Source organism: Megascapheus bottae, chromosome 21 (genome assembly GCF_031878675.1).
Source record: "Megascapheus bottae isolate mThoBot1 chromosome 21, mThoBot2.hap1, whole genome shotgun sequence".
NCBI classification, from domain to species: domain Eukaryota; kingdom Metazoa; phylum Chordata; class Mammalia; order Rodentia; family Geomyidae; genus Megascapheus; species Megascapheus bottae.
The window spans coordinates 17,555,924-17,579,037 of NC_143529.1; the positions used below are offsets into that span (position 1 = coordinate 17,555,924).

The following is a 23,114-nucleotide window of genomic DNA, read 5'->3' on the forward strand; positions in this document are numbered from 1 at the left end:
TTATTTTTCTTTGTCTTTTCATTTGTTTCGCCTGTGTTTCCCTGACAATTTCTCTCCACAGCTTCTTTAGTATCCATGTGGATCTGTGCTCTGTGGCTTCTCTAGTATCCATGTGATTGGACCGACATTTATAGAGGTCTTACTAGGTTTCTCTCTTCCTTCCTATGGGCTGTGGGTTTGCAAAGAATATAACACAGCTCTTCTGTTTTCCTATTTAAATATGAGAATTACTGAACCATGTATCCAACCACTTTTGTCCATTTAGGAATTTTGCTTTTCACTATTGACATCTGTCCATCCATCTTCTACACACATCTGCTGAAGGGAGTTTATGACATCCTATTTAGATAGCTTTAATTGTTAGAAAATCCTTCCACACAATCAAAAATATACTTGTCCATAAACTTGATTCATTGTGCTAGCTATACATTTGTAACAACACACATGTAAACAGGCACTCCCCCCACACACATACAATATAATGCTTATGAGCATTTCCTGTTTTCTCTTTTCATGTCTTTTGGCTAACCCTTTAATTTTCTTTGGTTTACCTTTTATCTAGTTCCAATATCATCCTGCTTGCTTTTTGTCTGTGTTTTCTAAGTAGACAATATGGTTTACAAAAGGAAGAAGGTCCACGAGATTCTTATCTCCAATTAATTACCAAAAAAAAGCAGAAGTTAAGCTGTGGCACAAGTGGTAAAACAATAGCCTTAAGCACAAAAGCTGGGGGCAGAATCCAAGTCCAAAGTTCAAGCCTTAGATTGGTACAAAAAAGACCATATATATATATATATATATATATATATATATATACATCACTTATTTATATATAATATATGCACTTATATAATATATATATACTCCCTTTTCAGATCATATAGGTGATTTGTATTATCTTTGACTGGTTCTTCAGATGAATGAATAGCATGATGAACTTTGATATATCCATAATTGGATCTTTATTTCATAAATAAATTGTATTTTTTCATTGACTAAGGGATAGTTAAGTCTCTTGTCCAGGAAAGAAATCAACAGACAGAGTCTAAACCAACTAGCTCTCTTAATTGTTTTTCCTTCTACCGTTTTTTTTGTAGCAATTTACCTGAAGGGATACATTTTTCCAAGTCTCATTGTTTTGTTTATGGAAGACATGATCCTTATGCAATTTCAGATCAGATATAATAGTATGATATCCAAGAAAGCATTATAGGAAAAACAATAATCTGTTCTCAGTTCCAATGCAATGTAAGGCACATTGGAAGTTGATCATTTTAATTTTAGAAGTTTCTGCATGACCATGCATCAGAATCATTACCTGAGAAGTTCTTTTAACTCTCATCCTAACTCCAAGGTCAGATTTGTTGGTGAGGAAATAAATAAGTATTGATTTGTGTGGACCTTCTCAGCTGAGTCTACCATAGCCAGCCTGACTATATGCTATAGAAATTACTTCTCAGTGAGAAAAGGAACCGTTGTAAATTGACCAAGGGGTCTTACTGATATTAAAAACCTATTAGCAAAATGAATAGACCCTTCATTTAAGTAGTTAGGTAAACCTTCCGTTCACAGATTCCCCAAAGTCAAGTTGTGTCAAAATGAAGCCTTTGAGAAGTGAGAAGGAAGGAGAGGATGTGCAGGAGAAAGTTTCAGGCCAACAGTACAGAGGACATTTGATTGAAGCTTTGTGGTTCTTCTAAACTTTGTCATCTGTTTCTCTCAAATTCCTCCACAATGGTACAACCCCTATAGGCTGCCACAGTTTCGATGATCATCTCTCTCCCAACCAAGAGGGTGGAAAAAGCAAAAATGTGGTGAATCTTGGAGCCATCCGACAAGGCATGAAACGTTTCCAATTTCTCTTAAACTGTTGTGAGCCAGGGACAATTCCTGATGCGTCCATCCTGGCTGCTGCCTTAGATTTGGTAAGTCACTGGAAGACTATTTCTATTAATAGAGAAGTAGGAATCTCCCCCCCCAAATCTTGTCCGCAGCAGTGGAACTATGAATTAGTTTCTTTTCTATTCAAAATTAGTGACCATAGAGGAAAGAGATGTGGTAAAATGAGAAAGACGGAGGAGGAGCTTGGTCTGCTTGGCAGAATATGTCACTACATGGGTACAAGTATGTGAAAGGGTTTTGAAGTCAGAATGCTTGGCTTGAACCTGCTCTGACATTTAGTGGCTGAATATTTGTAAAAAAAATAATAGCCAAACTAGTAATAGTACTGTTTTATCTACCTTATTATCTTGTATAAGTCTAGAATAAAGGAGACATGAGCTAGAAAGCCCTCATCACAGTGCCTACTAATACATTAGCTACTGAGTGAGCCATGTGTTATTCCTTCACATTCTGAATCTTTGTTTCATTATGTCTCAGTTGGAGAACAAATCTGATGTCAGGATCAATTGAAATGCATTGAAAGAGGGTCTTTGTATATTTGGTAGTATTATACAGATGTAAGGCAGAAAAACCTATCACATGGATCATGTTGAAAAAGCATTTTTATCAGGTAAACCAGACTTGCATATAACTTTAGAACTCCACTTCTGACTTTCCCTTTGTTTAAGTTATAAGTTCTTCATTTACTACATAAAACACTAGATTACAAATAGCAAGTAAATAAAGTTTCATTTTCATTTCAAAACCAGCTCCAATAGATTTATATTATGATAAATGTACTTTAAGCCTCTATAAATGCATAAAACAGCAAATTTCATGTTTTATACTCAATAGTTTGAATGTGATTCTCTAGTGGTAGAGTGCTAGCTTTGAGCAAAAACAATCTCAAGGACAGCACTCAGGATGAGCAGGGTGGGGGGAGGGAGAGAGAGGACAAAAGAAAGGGAATGAAAGGAGGAAAGGAGGAAGGGAGGGAGGGAGGGAGAAAGGAAGGAAGGAAATGTAACAGGAGACAGTGGAATAACAGAATAACATTGATGTATTGCTGCCTTGCAGAGGACATATTTTTCCATATTTTTGTTGTAATTAATAGAAGGGTTACATTATATTCACCAGATAGAAGGTGCATTACTTCACAAACATTGATATCCTTTCTCATGTCTTGCTCACCATTTCCCTCCCCCCCCCCCCGCTCATCTTGATTTCCCCGCTGCCCTATCCAGTTTCAAATAACCAATTAAGCATATATAGAATAAGTGTCACATAACTTTAGGATTAAAGTTTTGTGACACTTGGCTTAGACAAGCAAGGTACCAATATCTGAAGCAACTGCCTACTATGATTAAGGAAAATTATAATAACACACCTTATTTCCACTTATCGAAAAATGAAGTGAGAGCAAAATGGGGACAAAAACATAGGAGGGGTGTCAATGTGTGAGAAGTAATGTACCTACTACCTGATGAATGTAACTGTAACCCCTCTATCCATTATCCTACCAATAAAATAACAAAAGAAAAATGAAGTGAAATCTATGTAGGTACCGCCATACAAATTGGTAAAGGATGGAATCATGATATTTGTGCTATAAACAAACCTGATGAGAGTTGATAGTGTCTTCATTCACTGGAAGGCTTTCAGAAAACTTGAGCTGAAATCTGCCTGTGAGTAAATGCCATGTAACTGTAGAGACTCCATCTTTTATTCCCATATTCCCCACATGAAAGGACTAACTTGCTCAAGGTCACATTAGTTAATACTGAACCTGTAATCAGAGCAGTCATTTTATTCCATTTACAACTATTTTAGAACTATGTACTTTATCAAAAAGATTATTTAAATATTTTAGAATGACTATTCTAGACGTAGAAAATATACTTAAATATATGTGGTCTCTTGTAATTAAGACTGAAAATGGGGACCGGGAGTTTGGCCTAGTGGTTAAAGTGCTTGCCTAGCATGCATGAAGACCCGGGTTCGATTCCTCAGTACCACATACATAGAAAAAAGCCGGAAGTGGTGCTGAGGCTCAAGTGGTAGAGCTCTAGCCTTGAGAAAGTCCAAGGACAGTGCTCAGGCCCTGAGCTCAAGCCCAGGACTGGCAAAAAAAAAAAAAAAGACTGAGAATGATTTTTAATAGTTCAAAAAGCATTTCATTCTTTAACAAATGTTCCTACCATCTGACTGCATGAAGAGCGCATGAAAGAAAAAATACAAGAAATTTTCAGTTTTAAAGATTCACACCACACATTCTTCATACATTCTTTTAGAACTGGATGAAATTTAGGAAACGCCTCCCAACAAAAGCCCACTTAAAGAGAAAATGTAGCATCCACTAAATCAAAATGTTAAAAGTTCCACCTAACAGATACATGCCTATTAGAAAGGATTTCTTCAAATAATTGGAGTTGTTTTACTAATACTTATGGATTATATAAAAAAGAGAATTCTTTCATATCTATCTCTTACATAGAAATCTTTTAAGATGTATATAAGATATTTATCCATGAGAAAAAAAACTTGCTGACAATAAATGAAACATGATGGGACTTGAATTGTTCATCTCAATGGACAGAATTGATACAAGCTTTCAAGTTAGTGGAGATTATGCTGGGAGGAAGATTGATGATTACTTTGATAACAGAGTCTCTTGGATGTCATGTAACAGTAGGGACTTCCTCTTTTATCCCCATATCTCCCACATGAAAGGACTAACTTGCTCAAGCTCACATAAGTTAGTAAATACTGAATCTATAATCAGAGCAGTCTTTTGATTCCATTTACAACTACTTTAGCACCATACAGTTTATCAAAAGGATTATTATTGTCATTCATTCCTTTTAATAAAAATTATCTCCTACCTATATGGTTTCTCATTATTATATTCTTCATTTTCCAGAGATTCCATACAAGAATTTCTAGTTATAAGTATATTTTATTCCTCACTGGAACATGATTGCAACCAGTACATTCAACTGGAACTCATAGAAATAGTATTTTCCTCATTTCCTTATTTATCTACCAAAATAAGGTTGAATAGAGAGTTTACCATACCACTAGCTCCTTAAACTTTTCCTGTGGATCCTGCTCAGGCCCATCTGACCTTTTCAATTTTATCAATTTCATATATAAGAAATGAAATACAGGGAGTCTTACTGCTTATAAAGAAATGTCTTTATATGTAAAGAGTTATTTTCAGGGGGGCCAGGTGTTTGTCCTAGTGGCAGAATGCTTGCCTAGCATGCACAAAGACCCAGGTTCAATTCCTCAGTACCACATACATAGTAAAAGCTGAAAGTGGTGCTGAGGCTCAAGTGGGAGAGCTCCAGCCTTGGGGAAAGATTGATGTTGATGTCCACGGAAGGAGTCTTGTGCCTTGGGAAGTAATGAGCTCTTTATCACCAGAGCAGATTTATTTGAGGCCAGTGTGCATGAGACTGAAGCAGTGGGTGGGCAAAGAGGAGTGTCCATGTCACACCTGAGACTCTGACTGTAGATTAATGCTGTACTATGTGCATAGTTCAGAAGTCAAAATTTCAAAAGATGGAAATAGTCAAAGTCTACAAAACCCAATCCTACACATTACCAGGCAGTGAGTCAGGACCAGAGAGATTCCGCTGGTTGAATAAAGGTATTGTTGGTAATAATGATGCCAGTGATAAAGACGATGGTGGCTATGGAGGTGGTAGTAGTTGGCAGAGGTGGTAAAAAGGTTAATAATTATAAAAGTCCATTATCCTGGATAGTTTATAAGGTACCTTTGCATTCTTAATCTCATTTCTTGGTATACAACATAATAATAAAAATAGGACATTATTTCCAACTGGAAATCATATACATTCAATTTGCTTTTCAACTATGGAAAAATGGAGAAATTAAAGTGCTGATGAATTTGGGCAAGCAGCCTGAGAGAAGGGGAAGTGTAACTGCCTGTCCTTTGTGCTTTCATGGAAGGAATATTTGGGGTAAATTGTCATTTATGCAGGAGTAACAACTAAGTTCATAGCTATTAATATGGGATAGGATTTCCTTGTGATTATTTACACTTTCACATATTTCGACTTCTACATGCATTTTTAGCTTTTGTTTCCTGTGTTTGCTTTCTACTAATGCTTAATTTTTCTGATTCCTGCCTTTCAGGAACAACTGTTTTTAACATGATAATGTTTTCCATTGCATATTTTTATCTTTTCCATTTACTTTTATGTGTGTATATTATAGATAGGAATGTGTATGTATGTATATATGTGTATAATGTGTGTATATATACATATGTATGTAAATATAGAAAGAGAGGAATGTATATATGTAGAGAGAGAGACTTTTTGGTGAAGATCAGTTGGAATAGCTTTTTTAACTAGTTTTCTTGAAACTGCCTTTTAAATTTTTTAATTTAATTTTGGGAGAGTTAGCACCGGGGTTTAAACTCAAGGCCTTGCATTTACTTCTTTGCTTGCTTGGCTGGCACTCTCACTTGAGTCATACCTCCAGCCACACATCTTGCTGATTAATTTCAGAGATGGAGTTTTACAGACTTTTCTGTCCTGGTTGAGCTCAAACCAATTTCAGCTTCCTAAATAGGAATTACAGCAGCACCTAGTTAAAAAAAAATCTTTATTTTGGCCTCCACTTAAAGATGCATTTGCTGGAATTAGAATTAGAAACTGACATTTTATTTGTATTATTGCAAGGATATTGTCCTTTTCTTTTCTGGATTGTTTAATATTCCTTAGTAATCTCTTACCCCACCCTAGTGGCCTTTCATAGCATCTTTTCATTATTGATAGTTTGGAGTTTCACTCATGTTTTCCTGTTTTGTATTCTAATGAGCACCTAATTCTTATAGTTATCCTGATGTATCTATTCAGAAATTCTCAGCTGCTGTTTTGATATTATCTTTTGCATTTTATCTAGGCTTTCCTTTTAGAAGTTGAAGATGTATATACATCACAGTTTATAGTGCTCATCTTGTTATCTATATTACATTCTAAGCAATTTTCTCCAATATTTCATCCATTTTATTTTTGTCTCTTTTCTACTGTACCTACCACTGTAATTCTTGTGTGCATTCTTTGTCCCAAACTTGTAGGCGAAATTGATGTTTGGGCTAGGAATTTTCATCCAGGGATTTTTCCTTCTCTCTACTCCCACCTCTTACGTTCTTCCAAGAGGGAAGCAGCGGAGCAGATTAGTTTTCTTATTCGTCTATTGAGAGTGGCTGTTGTCTATGATCCTATCCTTACCAAAAGATTGACTTGAACTCTCAGCTGCTTGCGCTTGAAAAACCCAGTGTTCTTGTCTCTGGATAGTTAGCAGAAATCATTAAGACAAATATTTCTGTGCTTAGCGCATCCTCACTCCACCTTCACTTCACTTTTTCCTCCTTTCTGCTCTTCAGACACTTTTTATCTCACCTTAGGAGCTATTTTACCCAACATTTTTAGGTGTTCCAAACCAGCAGAAGTTTGTCTTTATATTGAATCCATCATACTGTCAGAAAAAGAATACTTCATTTTTTAAAATACCCTCATTATCACCATGATCTCAATAGCAAAATGACAATGTACTAAGTAATAATACTTCTTCTAACCTGCCCACAACTACTTGTAGAAATGGGCAGAGACAGAGATAGCCTGTCAGCTTGGAATCTGTCACTTAATGGTTTCAGTCAGGCAGAGAATTCAGTGCAAGCCCAATATAACATACTGACTCACAAGCGTCTGCTCTCTAGCAAAGAAGGTTCCAATCCATTCTGAGACCCATAATAGCTGCTTATTCTCATTGGTTTTTAAATAACCAGATATCATGTACCAGCACACATTTTATTGTCAGACAATAAAATACTATGTAATTCCCCAAGGACCAACATAAAATATTCAGACTTTAAAAAGTCTATTCCAGTCCAATATTATACAAGCTGTGCGTCAAGGTTCCTTCTCACAAAATAAGTTTCCTAGGATACGTCAGGGAAAAGAATGTATTGTACACCCTTCAATTATCCATGGTATCTTGGTAATAATATTTTCTAGGTCCCTGGGCAGAAAAAAGCACAGATGTTGAATTAGTATCTGAGTTCTCTGCTTCACTTTCATAAAGGAAACTTTCAATATTGTAACCATCTTCTAAAGTTCAAGGAAAATGGCAAAGGAAATAATAGAAAGAAGCTGGATACTTGACATTTTCTAATTGCAAAATGTTGGAGAAATCCAGATTGCATCATAATGTAATTACATAGTAATGACTTCTTGTAACCACCACAGAGATACACTTTATAAAAGATGATACATACAAAATTTCTGATATTCCAGTAGTTTTGACTATTTTATTTTATTTTTTTGCCAGTCCTGGAACTATAACTCCGCGACTGGGCATTGACCTTGGGCTTTCTCAAGGCTAGCGCTCTACCACTTTATTCACAGCACCACTTCTGGCATTTTCTGTGTATGTGGTATGGAGGAATTGAACCCAGGGCTTCATGCATGCTAGGCAAGCACTCTATTACTAGGCCACATTCCCAGTGCATTGACTCTTAATTTTAGGGAAAAAAAACTTGGCTCAGCTTAATATTTTGAATTCCTGATTAAAATGTATTTTTGCTTGTCTGGAAATGATAAAGTTAAGATGTGACAAAATAGGAGAAATTCCAGGTTATTATAATACCTAAAAATGTTATCTGTGAAGACAACATGAACATGAAAGAAGACATTTTAATATTTCTGCTTTTCTTTCAGGGCTACCAGCATCACATTCTTTGGTATGCCAGGGATGTCATATTTTGTTTCAATGTACTTTGTGACTGTGACTCTGATTCTCTGTGATTCTTTTCACCCATGCAGCATTCTTCTGATTCATTTTCTCCATTTGTGCTGTTTTTCTCTGTGATGTGAATCCATCCCTATCCATTATGTCATGCCTCCATCTTTTGCTGCTTCTGCAGATTGAACCATAAGAGGTAAGCGCCATCAGTAGAGGAAAAGTTGACTTCTTTTGTGTGGAGGAAGAATCCTTTATTTCAGGTATTCTGTAGCCCTTTCCCTCTAATGAACACTGCCCAAACTACACTTTGAGGTGAACTCATAGCATCATGTGTCACAGTCATTACCATTTAGTTCTGGTTGCTAAGTATCTTTAACTCTGTGTTAGGTGTCTGCCAGAGAAGAATACCCCTCCCTCCCCCAGAACATGTGGCCCTCTCTAAAAGTCCCTGACCACCACCAGTAACCCAGGTAACTGGCTTACTTGAGGGCAATGGGGGGGTCCTCCAAGCTCAGAGGTGACTTCCTCAACCTCTGAGGTCGCTTCTACATCAGCTGCGGTCACATCTCCTCCAGGTCCTCTCCTTATAAAACCTTTCTCCCTTATGTAAGTCCACCCCACTCTGCTCACCTCCATCTCATGCAGGTGGGCAGTTCCATCTAATTAAACTCTCTACTGCCTAAATAACCATGTGGAGATCTCCTTTCTTCAAACCTTACACTCTGTATCTCAAATTTTCCTCCAGTTTCCTGTGCAATACTCTGCAAAGCACAATGTCCTGGTCTCATGCTCTGACCCCTTGAATATAGAATTCCCAAGTCTGCCCTCCATCTACCCAACACCATGAAGATTATTATACAGAGTCAGTGTTTGAATGATGTATGTTATCATTACTAATGCATAAGCAGTGGCATTTCTGGATGACACTGGGTTTGATGATGAATCAAATACATCAGGTATAACCCACCTTACTCTCAGTATTAGGATATGTAATTGTTAGAAAACATTTTTATAGTGATCTCAATTTCATTTCTAAAGTAAGTTTGAATTTCCAGGGCCAACAATTCTATGCTGGTATCATTTAATGTTTTTACAAGAACTCAGAAAATGACTCTGAGTTCCTTAGCACTTAGTTATCCATCTATTGTTCATCCTCTCAATTGGCACTTCACAGGGGCCATGCAAAGGTTGAACAGATGCCTCTCACATCTGATCAATGTCTGGTTTCACCTTTATTGATCTCATAGTCATCAAAGTTCACATCATAATGCTATTTTTCTTTTTTAATACATTTTTATTATAATTAATAGAAAGGTTACATTATATTCACAAACACTTGTAATGCTATTTTTCTGTGGTGCTTCTATTAAATTCACATTGCTTCATATTGGGAATGTGTCATATTTTGACAAGCTAAAAATATGTTTGCATGGCTTGCCTTGCCCCTAGACTGGCATTTGGTATTAGAGACAGATGTCCCAGACTTTTCCCAGACACAGATTAGCATATCTGACATACTTAGTGAAATAAGCATCTAGTATAAGAAAATGTATATATTTAGACAATATAGAAAGGCACCCCAGTATTTGTGAGTTTGATGTAGAAAGTCATCTAAGTTTTTGCAGTGTACAATTTACTAGTCTTGTGACCTTCTTCTAAGTTTTGTCCTCCTTCCCACACACATGAATGATAGGATAAATCTTATGTGAACAAGAGAATCCCATAACTAATCACTAGTATTTATCTTGTACTCTGCCCTTTCATATAGATTACTTTTGTGTTATAGCACTGTGTAATATGCTATGTAAAATGAATTCCCTACATAACTATATTTCTCATTAAAATTCTTGATACCTGTATTAAGGAAAAAGACAATAAGGATATGTCTATTGGGCTAAATTGCTTGAACCATTCAATCTGAGATGCTGTAGTACTCAAAACTATAAAGTGATCAGCTCTCCCTGAAGAGTAAAAGAGGAAGCAAGGCTTCTAAGAGTTGTGATAGAGTTACCAAACTCTCCTGAATCATAAAGAGGGACTTTTAGATGAAAGCATTAGGGATATTGCAACTAGCTTGATATAACAGGATTATAGAAGAGGAACCAAATCACAAAGCCTGAGTATCTTTACTCATGGTAGAATTGAGGTGATAGAACTGATTGTAGAATTTGAGAATCAGGAATCAAAAAGCCTGTAGCTTTTTGAAATTACTGTATAGGACAGATGTCCTAATTTTTTAAAATTTTGTTGTCAGAGTAATATACAGAGGGGTTACACTTACATTTGTAAGATAATGAGTACTTCTTGAGCATTGTTAACCATTCCCATAGTATTTACATACTAGAAATCATCTTTTACAATGGTTTATAGAATTATGAAAATATAGATACTGAAGAGGCAGCTAACATAGGTATGAACACAAAGAACACATTGGATTCTATATGTTTCCTTTCTCATTTATGTGATGGGGGAAAATTATACCTCACTTTTAAAATCTTAAAATAGGATATTATTTCTAGGTCATAGCTGTTATATATTATAACTTACAAAAGTTAATTGATGCATAAGTCTTTCTATACACTAATCCCTATTTTAGCATCATGGATAAAAGCAGTGTTTAGAGTATAATTGTTTGAAATGATTAATATGTTTTGTTACTGTGAAATCTAGGGCTATTAAAGACTCCCCAGATGGTTAATCTCATTGTTACTGTATCTGACTTTGTTACAAGTATATTGTATATACATTTATTTGTTTATTTGAAATAGGAAAGGAAAGGAGGGAAAAAAGATGATTGGGAGGGGTAGGAGGAGGGAAATGGGGACAAAAACATGAGGAGTGTCAATGTGTGAAAAATAATGCACCTACTACCTGATGAATGTAACTGTAACCCCTCTATACATTATCACAACAATAAAAAAGAACCCCCAGGTGATGAGTAATGTTGTGGTTTAAAACAGTGGCACAAATCCACATACATCGTAAAGCTTTATATGTATTTTTCTAATGAACTATTAACTTTTTCATGGGCAATTTCCTTCTTCCTTCCTTCCTTTCTTCTGTCCTACCTTCTTTCCCTTGTTTTCTTCCTTTCTTTCCTTCCTTCCTCTTCTTCCCTCCTTATTACTTTAAATTTTAGAAAGTTTAATAGAACATGTCATTTTTATTGTTAAGTATCAATGAAAAGCTGTTTTTTTCTTTTCAACCACATCTTGGCAAGCGTATCTTATTTTCCTGAGGAAATATCATGTTTCTTGTTTATCAAAATGAGTAGAAGGAAATTTTCCCTGCTGGAGTCATGTGTCATATCATGGGTCATAGCTAACAAACAATTGTTGGCCCAGCAGCTCAACATAGTAAAACAAGACTAGTTCCAGAAACTGAATATTTGATTACTTCATTTTAAATTTTAGGTTCAAAAATGCTTCATATTGGCCAGATACCAGTAGCTTACACATGTAATTATAACTATTTTGGGAGGCTGAAATCTGGCAAAGCTGGTTCAAAGTCATCTAGGGCAGAAAAATCTGAGAGGCTCTTTTCTCTAATCAACCAACCCAGAGGCTTAGAAGTACAGATGTGGCTCAAGTAGTAACATTACAAATTTGGTTTAAAAAAATCTAAACAGGAAGGAAGGTTCTTATGATGGGGTGGGTGGAAGAGAAGAACATTGAAGGGTTAACGCTAATCAAGATGCAGTGTTCATAAACTGCTTTGTTAGGTGACACCTCCATTGTTCCACTACTGAAATGTAATTTAAAAAATATTTTAACTAAGGCCCAGAATTTAAGTCCCACTTACTGGCACAAACACACACACACGCACACACACACACACACACTGCATATTTAAAAGCCTGGCTTGTTTGTGTTCACATTCAAATCCTACTTGCTCTAAAATATACAAAACAGGAGCATGTAATGACTTAAGACTCCTAAGAAGACTCTCAGAAACCTCAGTGACTAACTTCAAGTGTCTCGTTTGTTATTCAATATCCATGTTTGACTTGATAATTTCACTTTCCAGTTTTCCCACTACAGTGCTGTCACCACTCTGGGAAACATGGCTCAGTCAACACAGACTGTAAAGGCTAATTGGAATGCAAAAATGGGACAGTAATGTCCCCCTAGGCCAATTTAAACATACATTTTCTGAATCCTTGGTGCTTCTTCCCTTATGAATCTCACTCAGGAAGCGCCTGTGGTGGCCAGAGCAGCCTTGTTCCTGGAGTGTGCCCGTTTTGTTCACCGCTGTAACCGTGGCAACTGGCCAGAGTGGATGAAAGGACATCATGTAAACATTACCAAGAAAGGCCTTTCCCGAGGACGCTCTCCCATTGTCGGCAATAAGCGGAACCAGAAGCTGCAGTGGAATGCTGCCAAACTTTTCTACCAGTGGGGAGACGTGAGCATTTGACCTTCTCCTATGACCCTTAGAACATTTGGGGATAGTAGAGAAGTTTGGGGTTGTTTTTAATTTTCTTTTCTTGAATACAATTTATTAGATAGCTGCTTTGTTTGAGGCAGTGACCTTACTGCTTTAGAAGTTTATTCAATTTATATACTACTACTACTTAACTATTAAAAAGATGGAAGTTTTATACTCGTCAAGTGGCTTGCCAAAATTTATGTATCTAGAAAACAGGAGTCTCCAATACTCTATCCCCATGTTGGATTTCAAAGCCTTGCTTCTTTATTGCTATCTTTAAGAATCGGCTTTTTGAAAAAAATATTTGTTATAATCGTTAAATGTTTATATCCTGGTTTTGGCTTTTTTAATTTTCTAAGAAAATAATTTTTTTTCTCAAATTTCTCTCCTACATTTGCTTTGCGAATATCTGAAATCTTAGAAGCATCCATCATAGCAGACACAACATAGGATTAAGAAAAGAAACATAATTCGAGGTTGAAATGGATAGTGGGAAGGGGGATGTATCCCTAATCCCATTCTTCAAAGATGGTCTCTTTTAACTAATTCGTAAAGAATATCTTTATATCATTACTCTGTAATAAGATGGTAGAGACAGAAATGGGAAGATTACGAGGAAAGTACATGAAGACTTGGATGTGTTCATTTCATTCTGTACACCTCTTCCAATCAACTGTGCAGGAATCTCTCACCAAGCCTTACCCCATCCCAAGACTCATAAATCTCAAACATTACAACCAGTCACTTCTCTGATCCCAAGATATTCGATAAGCTAAGTTTTCCTACTAAACATATTTGGAAAACTCAGACTATGGTCTACTTTTATTATTCTTATGGCTAAAATAGTGAGTGATGTTTTCTAATATCATGGATGCCATTGGACTATTATGCTAATATCAGAGATGACCTTTGACCAGAGAGAGCAGATTTTCTATCCCTAAAGTATTGACAATAGAATGGAAAATTTAGATTACCAAATGTCAGAGAGCCAGGGAAAGTTGTTTTTATCTCCAACTCCTTTCATTTTCTATCCCAAATGACTCAGCCGTATGTTAGCAAAAAGCCATCCAATTTTCGGCAAAATATTATATCATTTGGAACACATCTTCTCTTGGGAAAATTGGAGACAGTAACTGTTTTTCAATTCTTGTAAGGTTAATGGTGTTTTGACTCCTATTATTTCTCAGGCAGAGGTGGTAATTAGTTATGAATAACTAGTATTCTAATTTCTTCATTTGAAGAGGTTTCCCTTGGGAGGATCCTTCTTTCCCTTAATAGTAAATGTGACAGATGATGCTGGATGTGGTTGTGCACTCCACTTAATTCTAACATCCAGAAGGCTGACACTGGAGGGTTGAGAGTATGGGGACAATCTGAGCTACATAGCAAGTCCCCATCCCAAATATAGTAAATCAATCAAGAAGTAAGATAGGTAGGGGTTGTGAAACTTAAGCTTATCTGTTATTCAACCTACTAGGCACAGGAGAGATAACTCTCTGGTGATCCTTTGTTTTTGAAAGCCTGCTCCCTGGAATGGCTGTAATTTATCCTCTTCCTTTTCATTTTCTGAAGTCTGGTCCATTTTGATTTCCTGCAGTGTTGTGAGTTTGAGGACAAGACTAGATTTTTATATAAAGCTGGCCAACTTCTTCCTTGTGCAGAGAAGTTCTGACACTCCTTCAGTACCTACCTCATTCAAAGAGTGTTTTTACGGCCTGGTTTCTCTGAAATAACACTCCCAATGGCCAATCCCATAGGACTCTCAGGAGGGGAAACCATTAAGCGCTGAACTTTTAGAGGGTTCAGATGTGTGAGGAAGGTTTTGACCAAGGGAATGTCTGAACAAATATCTCCAGGATAAATACTTTGGGACATCTTCACAGATATGATACTTCTCACTGTCTTGCTAGTTTATTTTCCATGAGAATATACACAGGAGTCTCTGAATCCTGTCCTCTGCTTCATTGAATCTGTGTCTCCTTCCTTTCTGTAAGTGTAGCCATCCTTAAAGATCACTTTTAAGTTCCTCCTGTATAATTCACCCAGTGTTTCATGGTCCCTGTATTTTCCTGTTTCCAGCAGTACAGACTTCTCTATCTATAACACTGTTCAGACCCCAAGCTTGCATCAGAAGCATTCACTTAAAAATATCCTAAAATCTGATCAGAATAAAGTCCCCTTTCCCAAATGAATAGTCTACCTACAACACTCCCTAAGCCTTCTAATCTCATTACTGGTACCACAACCATATAATAGAGCAGCTTTTGAGCATATTCTGACTCTCCTATCCTAAGTGATTCTATTACTTCCATGTCATAGAGTCCCATAGGTCAGAACTTTGACTTTGCATATGGATGATTATTTTCCAGTGTATTCTTATCCTCACAGCCTGCCATTGTCTATCTATCCTGTGCACTGCCAGGAAGATGATCTTTTTGTGACACAGCCCTTCCAAAATAGAATGTCTCTCAGCCTTCAGAATTGCCCTCTCCAGTTCCTTCTCCAGACTGTTGGCAGTGATTCAGCTAAATCACAAATCAGGATGTGGGTTTCTTACATGCTTAAAATGCAGCAGTGGTCCTCAAGTTAAGACCCAAATTGTGCTTGGTGCTAATTGCTTACACCTCTAATCTTAGCTACTCAGAAGGCTGAGATCTGAGGATTCTAGTTCAAAGCGTGGGCAGAAGCATCTGTGAGAGTCTTACCTCCAATAAACTGCTCAGAAAAAAAATCCAGAAATGGTCCCTGTGGCTCAAGGGGTAGAGTACTAACCTTGAGCAGAGTCAACACCTAGGCTGTGAGTTCAAGTCCCAGAACAGCAATTAATTAATTATTTTTTTAGAATACAAATTGCTTTAACCTGATATCTTTGTCTACTCTGCAACCATTGCTCAGAGCATTACAAGATTATGAATGATGAAGTCAAATGAGCTTATGAACCAGAAGCATATTTGTCTTTATACCTACCATGTGTTTGATAATAATAGTTTATTACATTAATTTTTCTTAAAGACAGCTACATGGCTTGTCCCTGCCTTCTTGGCAGATAGTGAAATGTTCCTCAAATGAACAGTCTGCTCAGTTCTAGTCTGCCTTGCCACCCTTTCTGCCCATTATTGTTTCTTACACTAAGGGAGCCATCCATCCCTGGACATAACAGGGTCCCTCAAATGCAGATCTTTTAGGACCCTCCAGGGAATATCACATGCACTTCTTACTCTCCATTAGCACTATTTCTCCAAGTCTATAGCTAGAAGACATTCTATGAGTCTTTGAGCCAAGTTTAGTCTAGTTTTTAAGTTGGCCAATTGTTACAGTCTCTTAATGTGCTGTTTTGATATGCACCTACCTCACCAGTAGACTTTGTGCTCACTGAGAGAATGGACCTCAGATGTAGTTAGACACCATGTGCTTGAGTGCAGTCTTCAGGAAGTCCCTCAGCCTTGCTGTTTGCCAGTGATTCCTTTTAAGTGGATTTAATAATCTATAATGGTACCTTTAACCAAAACATTACTAAACTGTAGCAATTTATTTAGTCCTGTGTTTGAAATAACTTACAAAGTAGTTTACTTTATAAATATTTGATGAATGACAGACAAAAGGACCAATGTATCCTCACAGCATTTTTCTTGCAATGTATGAGACATAGAGGTCTAAATTCTTATTCTTATTATTTTGTCCATCCTAGGGCTTGAGACCTGGATACTGTTCCTGAGTTCTTTTGCTCAAAACTAGCACTCTAGCACTTGAACCACAACTCTACTTCAGGCTTTTTGTGGTTTATTAGGTATCAGAGACTGAGCCTTTTTCTGCTTGGGCTGGCTTTGTAGTACGATACTCAAATCTCAACTTCCACAGCAGCTAGGATGACTGATGTGAGCCACCAGTGCTAGGCTAAATCATCATTTTGACATTTGATGCTAAGACAAGTTCACTATCTAAGAATCCTTTAAGTTTTGTAAACTGTAAATTTTAGTATCCCAGAAAATTCAATACAGAGAACTTTCCCTTTGGATCTTACCATGCAGTTGGTTGACTTTACCCCAGACTTAGTTACAATGTTTTGTCCCCAGTAATGACTTTGTTCATTTTACTTAAAATTTCTCAAGTTAGCAGCTAACTCTTAGAGTCCTATGATTCCTTTTGTTTTGTTTTTTGCCAGTCCTGGGGCTTGAACTTAGCACATTTTGCTCAAGACTAGCACTCTACAGCACTTAAGCCACAGCATCATTTCTGGCTTTTTCTGTGTCTGTGGTTACCAAGGAATTGAGCCCAGGGCTTCGTGAATGCTAGGCAAGCACTCCCAGCCTCTCTATGATACATTTTTATAGTACTTCTTCATTAATAAGATTTTTTTGCTTCTTGATTTGTATCTTTCAGGTAATTCCAGAGTTTAAGCAGATTTGTTCTCAGATTTCTAAGAAATTTAGATACTGTTTCCCCCCCACCAAGAATTCTGGATATAATTTGAGTATTCAGTAGTGGATACTTGTTTGTTTCTAATAGATGGCTAATTTCTCTCTCATCATTTTGTATTTTTATCAGCATCAATTAGTGATACAAGGGGATTCCACTTTGACATGTCCATCTATGCCTAGAATGTACCTTGAGTAAACTGACCCTTTGGGTCAGTCTCCCTCATTCCATCCTACACTTCTCAAACCAATTTCAGCAAGCCTCGAGGTCCCATTTTCATACATGTACATGGATTCTTTTATACATATTTTCACTAGTGACACCAGAAATGATCTATTTTTCATTACTGGCATTCATTGTCTTAATTACTCAAAAATATCATGCCATGGTATTTCACAATTGAATATATAGTATTTGGGCAAAATCATTCCATTGTTGCTCTCTCACTTTCCCCATCCGTACTACTCCCCCTCCATTAACCCACAACTTTCAGTGCAGTCCATTTTACTATCTTAATTCACAGATGTAGCACATTTTAGTATTGTTTGTCCTCTAACATTCTTTCCCACTGTAAACAGTCCCACAATTACAAACAGGCTGTATAGAGATGTATTTTCACATCTATACATATGTATGTGTACTTCTTACATGCTCAGAATTCAATAAGTTTCCTAAATATTCAATGAATATGACCTAGGAAGAGAAAAACAAAATTAACTGAAATCTGTTGTTATTAAACACAGAGAATCAAACTGTCAGATGCAATTCATTGCTCAGTTTGGCTTTTTGCAGACTCTACTAGGCCTATGTCTCTTCCATTGTTGCTGAACCTATCTAAAAGGAACTAGATGGAGTTAGAGGTTTCTTTTTTGTTTGCTTGTTTCTTCTTCTAGAAACATTTTGCAAAATCACTGAACAGTACATGATGACTCAGAGGAACAAACAACAAAGGTATCAATTTTATAAGCAGCATTTAAAAGGTAATCTTGACAATGTATTATTAAAAGTCATATTTCTAATGTGGGGTGAGATATTCTTCTAAAAAGAAATAAAATGAACTTTAAAAAATATTTCATAGAATACCCTGACAAGAGGAACAAAGTCTATCAAAGCCTAATAATTACTGCAAACATCATGGTAGATATAAATAAGGAGGCAGTACCAGAAGTCTTGGCAACTTCCAAGTTCATTAGCATGACACTGACATTCTTACAGAATAGCACAGTCAGACTCACTCTGAGGAACAGTTCCTTCCCATTCTTTTTTCACTGCAGTAAAATCCTCCCATTAAAAATAACTAATCTCCCTTCTTTGCGACCTGTAAAGTTAGTACCCTTTGAGTAACTGGGTATACTTTCAGAAAAGCTTCTTTAGGAGTACAAAAAGGTGTCATTCCAAGTTTACACAAGTGTTTAGACTCAGTGATCCAGGAAATAGCATGAGTGCCTTCCACCTTCGGCTCTCACACTGTTACTCATTGCAATAACAACAGCCTAGCGTAGAGAAGCCTAGGCTTTATGTGTACAGGATACAAATGCCTTGTTTTTTTAGTCTAACCTATCTGGTGCTATTTTGTTCCTTTCCCTTTCATGTTAGGCCATTGGTATCCGACTGAATGAGCTGTGTCACGGGGAGAGTGAGAGCCCCGCTAACCTGCTGGGCCTCATTTATGATGAGGAGACCAAGAGGCGACTACGAAAGGAGGATGAGGAAGAAGACTTTTTAGATGACAGTAAGGAGACTCCCTTTACTACAAGAGCCCCTGCTTGTAAGAACCTCTGCTTTAGGAGCACTTAATACTTCTCTTTCTTCTCGTACTTTTGCCACCTTCCCATGTCTACCCCACTCTCCACACCACTCCCCCTTCTCCCTACACACGCCATCCCTCCTCACCCCTTCTCCCTGCACATGGATGTAAAGCATATGCATAGAGCCCTCACCAAGAGAAGGTAAAAATCAAGAAGAGAAAATAGGCAGGGCAGAATGCTGCAGGAAATCTGAACATTTAGTTTAGCCTCTGACTCAAGCTAGCTTCATATTAGGTTCTCTGGGAAAATCTCTCTGGAAAAAACAAACAAACAAACATAGCTGTGAAAATCTATTATCCCCAAAAAGGTTTTGTGTTGTTATTTTGTTCTTGGAAATATAAAAGCAAAAAGTCAGGAAGAAAATGACTTAGACAGGAGATGCTTTTGAAATGACTACAATATTGAATTCTCTAGTCAAAGCATAGTATAATATCTTAACATGTAATTAATATAGTCACCTTGCTTAAAGTGTGGCATTATGTATTTACCAGACATATCTCAGAGGAATAGAGACAAAGGGGCTGCTGTCACATCCCATGTCAGCACCATTTTGTACATGTGTGTGCTCAGTACCACATAAGCTTGTATATGTGTGTACCACTGCCTCTTATAGAATATGAAACTTTATTTAAGGCAACAGAATTAGTACCTTTCTATGTTAAATGGTGGTGACAGCTCTACCATTTCCTTTTTCCCCGGTGGTTCAGAATTCATATCCATTCTTTATATTTCAAGGTTAATCTTAGCTGATACCAAATCTACTACATTCATGCAGTAATGCAAGGTAGAGTGCAATATTGAACAGGACTGTCATTATCAGAGAAAACTCTAATGGTCTTCCTTCCTACACCAAGAATTTAAAAAATATTTTCACCATTACTTTTCTCTTTATCAAATCAGAACAAATTTTAAGAATTAAATAAAATAAAAAGTTGAGCATTAAGGGTTCACCCAGTGTCATTCTAGCTACTCAGAAGGCTGAGATCTGAGGTTAGAAGCCAGCATAGGCAGGAAAGTCAGTAAAACTCTATTTTAAATTTTAAAAAAAATTAGGTAGGCACGGTGGCTCATGCCTGTAATCCTAGCTACTCAAGTGCTTGAGATCAGAGATTGCAGTTCAAAGCTATCCCAGGCACTAAAGTCTGTGAGACTCTTTAACACTAGAAAACCGGAAGCGGTATGCTAGCTCAAAGGGTAGGGTGGTAGCCTTGAGCTGAAGAGCTCAGGTACCACACCCAGGCCCAGAGTTCAAGCCCTACAACTGGGGAAGAAATTACATTTCACTTAATTAATGAATATTGTAAAGGTAATATACAGAGAGTTTACAGTTATGTAGGTCAGTTAATGAGTATATCTCTTTTTAAGCAGTGTCATCTCTTCCCTCATTTTCACCCAGTTTTTTCCCTTCTGACCCCCCCCCCAGTCCTCCACAGGTGATAGAGTTCATAATCAACTTAACGTATAGTGAGTTTCATTGCTGAATTACTTTATACTTTGTTATCACCAGTTAACCAACAGAGAAAGCCAGAAGTAAAGATATGGCTGAAGTGAAAGAGTGCTAACTTTGAGCAAAAAAAAAAAAATGAGATCAGAGACAGTGTCTAAGCTCTGGGATAGAATAGATAGATAGATGATAGATAGATAGATAGATAGATAGATAGATAGATAGATAGATTCATGTCATTGTTCAACCTAATGATGAAAGATAACCCTGAGAATAGTTTAGGCTATCTGATAATGACTTCCCATAGGAAGACCTGAGAACTTTCCAGAAAACCAAAACTTAGCGAAATTTTTCTATAAGACCCCTACAGCCAGAAGGTAGGACCAAACTACCCTAGATCTCCTCGCAGTTCTTCAGAACAGAGGGGGCAGAAACAATATTGTGTGGGTGTAGCTTCATTTGCCACATTAAATTCACTCTCCTCTGAACCACAAAAGTAGCATTCACTCATCTTTGCAAATATCAGATTTTTTGTTGGGGCCATGGAGAACTCTATTCTTGTTCAAAGTAACAAGCTATTCCAGATGATAAAACCTGAATGAAGTCCAAACTCATCTGCCTACAGGACAGATAAGAAGAGTCCGAATGATAACTTCAGAAATAATAAGATAAATCCAGAAGTTGATGCAAATGTGTATACTGTGTTTGATTAACTTTTTAAAGCTTATGTTCATCTATGCAATTTTTAAATCCAGATAGCCTGCATTGAATATAAGATTGATGTGTATGATTTATTTCCAAGCCATCACATAGCTCATCTAGAATTTAAAAATTAAATCAATATGATGTGAGCAAATTTCAGTTTGGAAATTCCAGGAGCTCATCTCTCAGTGTTAATGAATGACAACTTTTCTGAAAAGAAAGCAATGGTTTAAGGAAGGAAACAACTAGATTGTTTTCAGAAGATCACAATTTCTATCTTTATTGACAGAAATCATGAAGTATGCTATCCTCTATTCAATTATAGCTTAGCACCTAGGATAATACATTTTAGAGATATTTATAGTAATGTTGATCTGTAATGTTATTGTGATTATTTAATAATTTACAAAATAAAAAAGTATTTTTCTTTCATTAGTTAGAAACAGACAACATGACTTTGGACTTCTTTTCTTTGTTATGGTTATTTAATTATAATTTTTTCTAAACAATACATGATTAGCATATTCTACTTGGTTTGTGACAACATATATCTGATAACTAATTCTAAGAACTTTGAAAGCATTTTGGTATTACCTTGACCATTACTTGTCTTCAGAGTGGAAGTCACTAATTGCCCTGTAATGGATGGGGTATTTTAGAAATTCCAAGATCAGTATCCTTTAGTTTGAGAGAACATTTGCATACTTGTATAGCATTATCTTCCTTTGATGGAGCAGCTGGTTTTTCTCTGGTCTCTTTTCCACAAACACAAATAGATGTGAATTGAAACAATTTCACTGTCCTTAAAACACAAAGTGCAGAGCCGGGAGCATGGTAGAGTGTTTGCCTAGCAGGCACAAAGACCTGGATTCGATTCCTTGGTATCACATACATAGAAAAGGCCAAATGTTACTGTGGCTCAAGTGGTAGAGCTCTAGCCTTGAGGAATGCCCAAGGACAGTGCTCAGGCCCTGAGTCCAAGCCCCAGGACTGGCAAAAAAATAAAAGCCCACAAAGTGCAATACCCCCTTCAAGTGAATTAAAATGATCATTGTAGTTCCATTATAGTTCATTTCTTGAATGTAAGGATACTTTAATTTTCATTTAATGTTTTTCTAAATTAGTTGGAGTCGCATTTTGATACTGTACTTTGAGATTTTAAGAAGCGTAATTTAGTTCTGCTTATGTGATGCTTCAGTACTGAAGCACTTGTAGAATTGCCAAGTGGAAGAAGAGAAGTGTAGCGATGCTCAGGCTGTACAGAAGAAATAGATACATTGAACCTGTGTAGGTAATGTCTCATATTCTGTTTGATTTTGCATGTGTATAGCAAGGTCCATCAAACTGTGCCTCTCTCTTTGTTATTAGTTTGTCTTCTGATGAAAGAACCCTTTCATTCTTAGGTACGGTGAACCCCTCTAAATGTGGCTGCCCCTTTGCGTTGAAGATGGCAGCATGCCAGCTTCTCCTGGAAATTACCACCTTCCTGAGAGAGACCTTTTCTTGCCTGCCCAGACCTCGCACTGAGCCTCTGATGGTAAGTGAAGGCATCAATGAAGGCTACATGGAAAGGCCAGATGTGTGGCTAGGTTTCCAGAACTGACCCCTTCCTCAAATGCCCAATGGCTAAATGCATCACATTTTAAAATTTTAACCAA

At 36.9% G+C, this 23,114-nt stretch overlaps 1 protein-coding gene across 6 annotated transcripts in view; it reads left to right on the plus strand.

Moving 5' to 3' along the window:
• Positions 1 to 23,114, plus strand: part of Unc80 (unc-80 subunit of NALCN channel complex) — a 185,179-nt gene that overhangs the window by 53,620 nt on the left and 108,445 nt on the right. For 5 of the 6 annotated variants that reach the window (XM_090354731.1, XM_090354734.1, XM_090354732.1 and 2 more), the window contains exons 22-25: positions 1,753 to 1,925; positions 12,850 to 13,062; positions 19,099 to 19,234; positions 22,860 to 22,993. In XM_090354731.1, coding sequence (XP_090210857.1) covers positions 1,753 to 1,925; positions 12,850 to 13,062; positions 19,099 to 19,234; positions 22,860 to 22,993 — 656 coding nt within the window. Of the gene's footprint in view, positions 1 to 1,752; positions 1,926 to 12,849; positions 13,063 to 19,098; positions 19,271 to 22,859; positions 22,994 to 23,114 lie in introns of all 6 variants that reach the window. The other variant, XM_090354730.1, reaches the window with a different exon arrangement.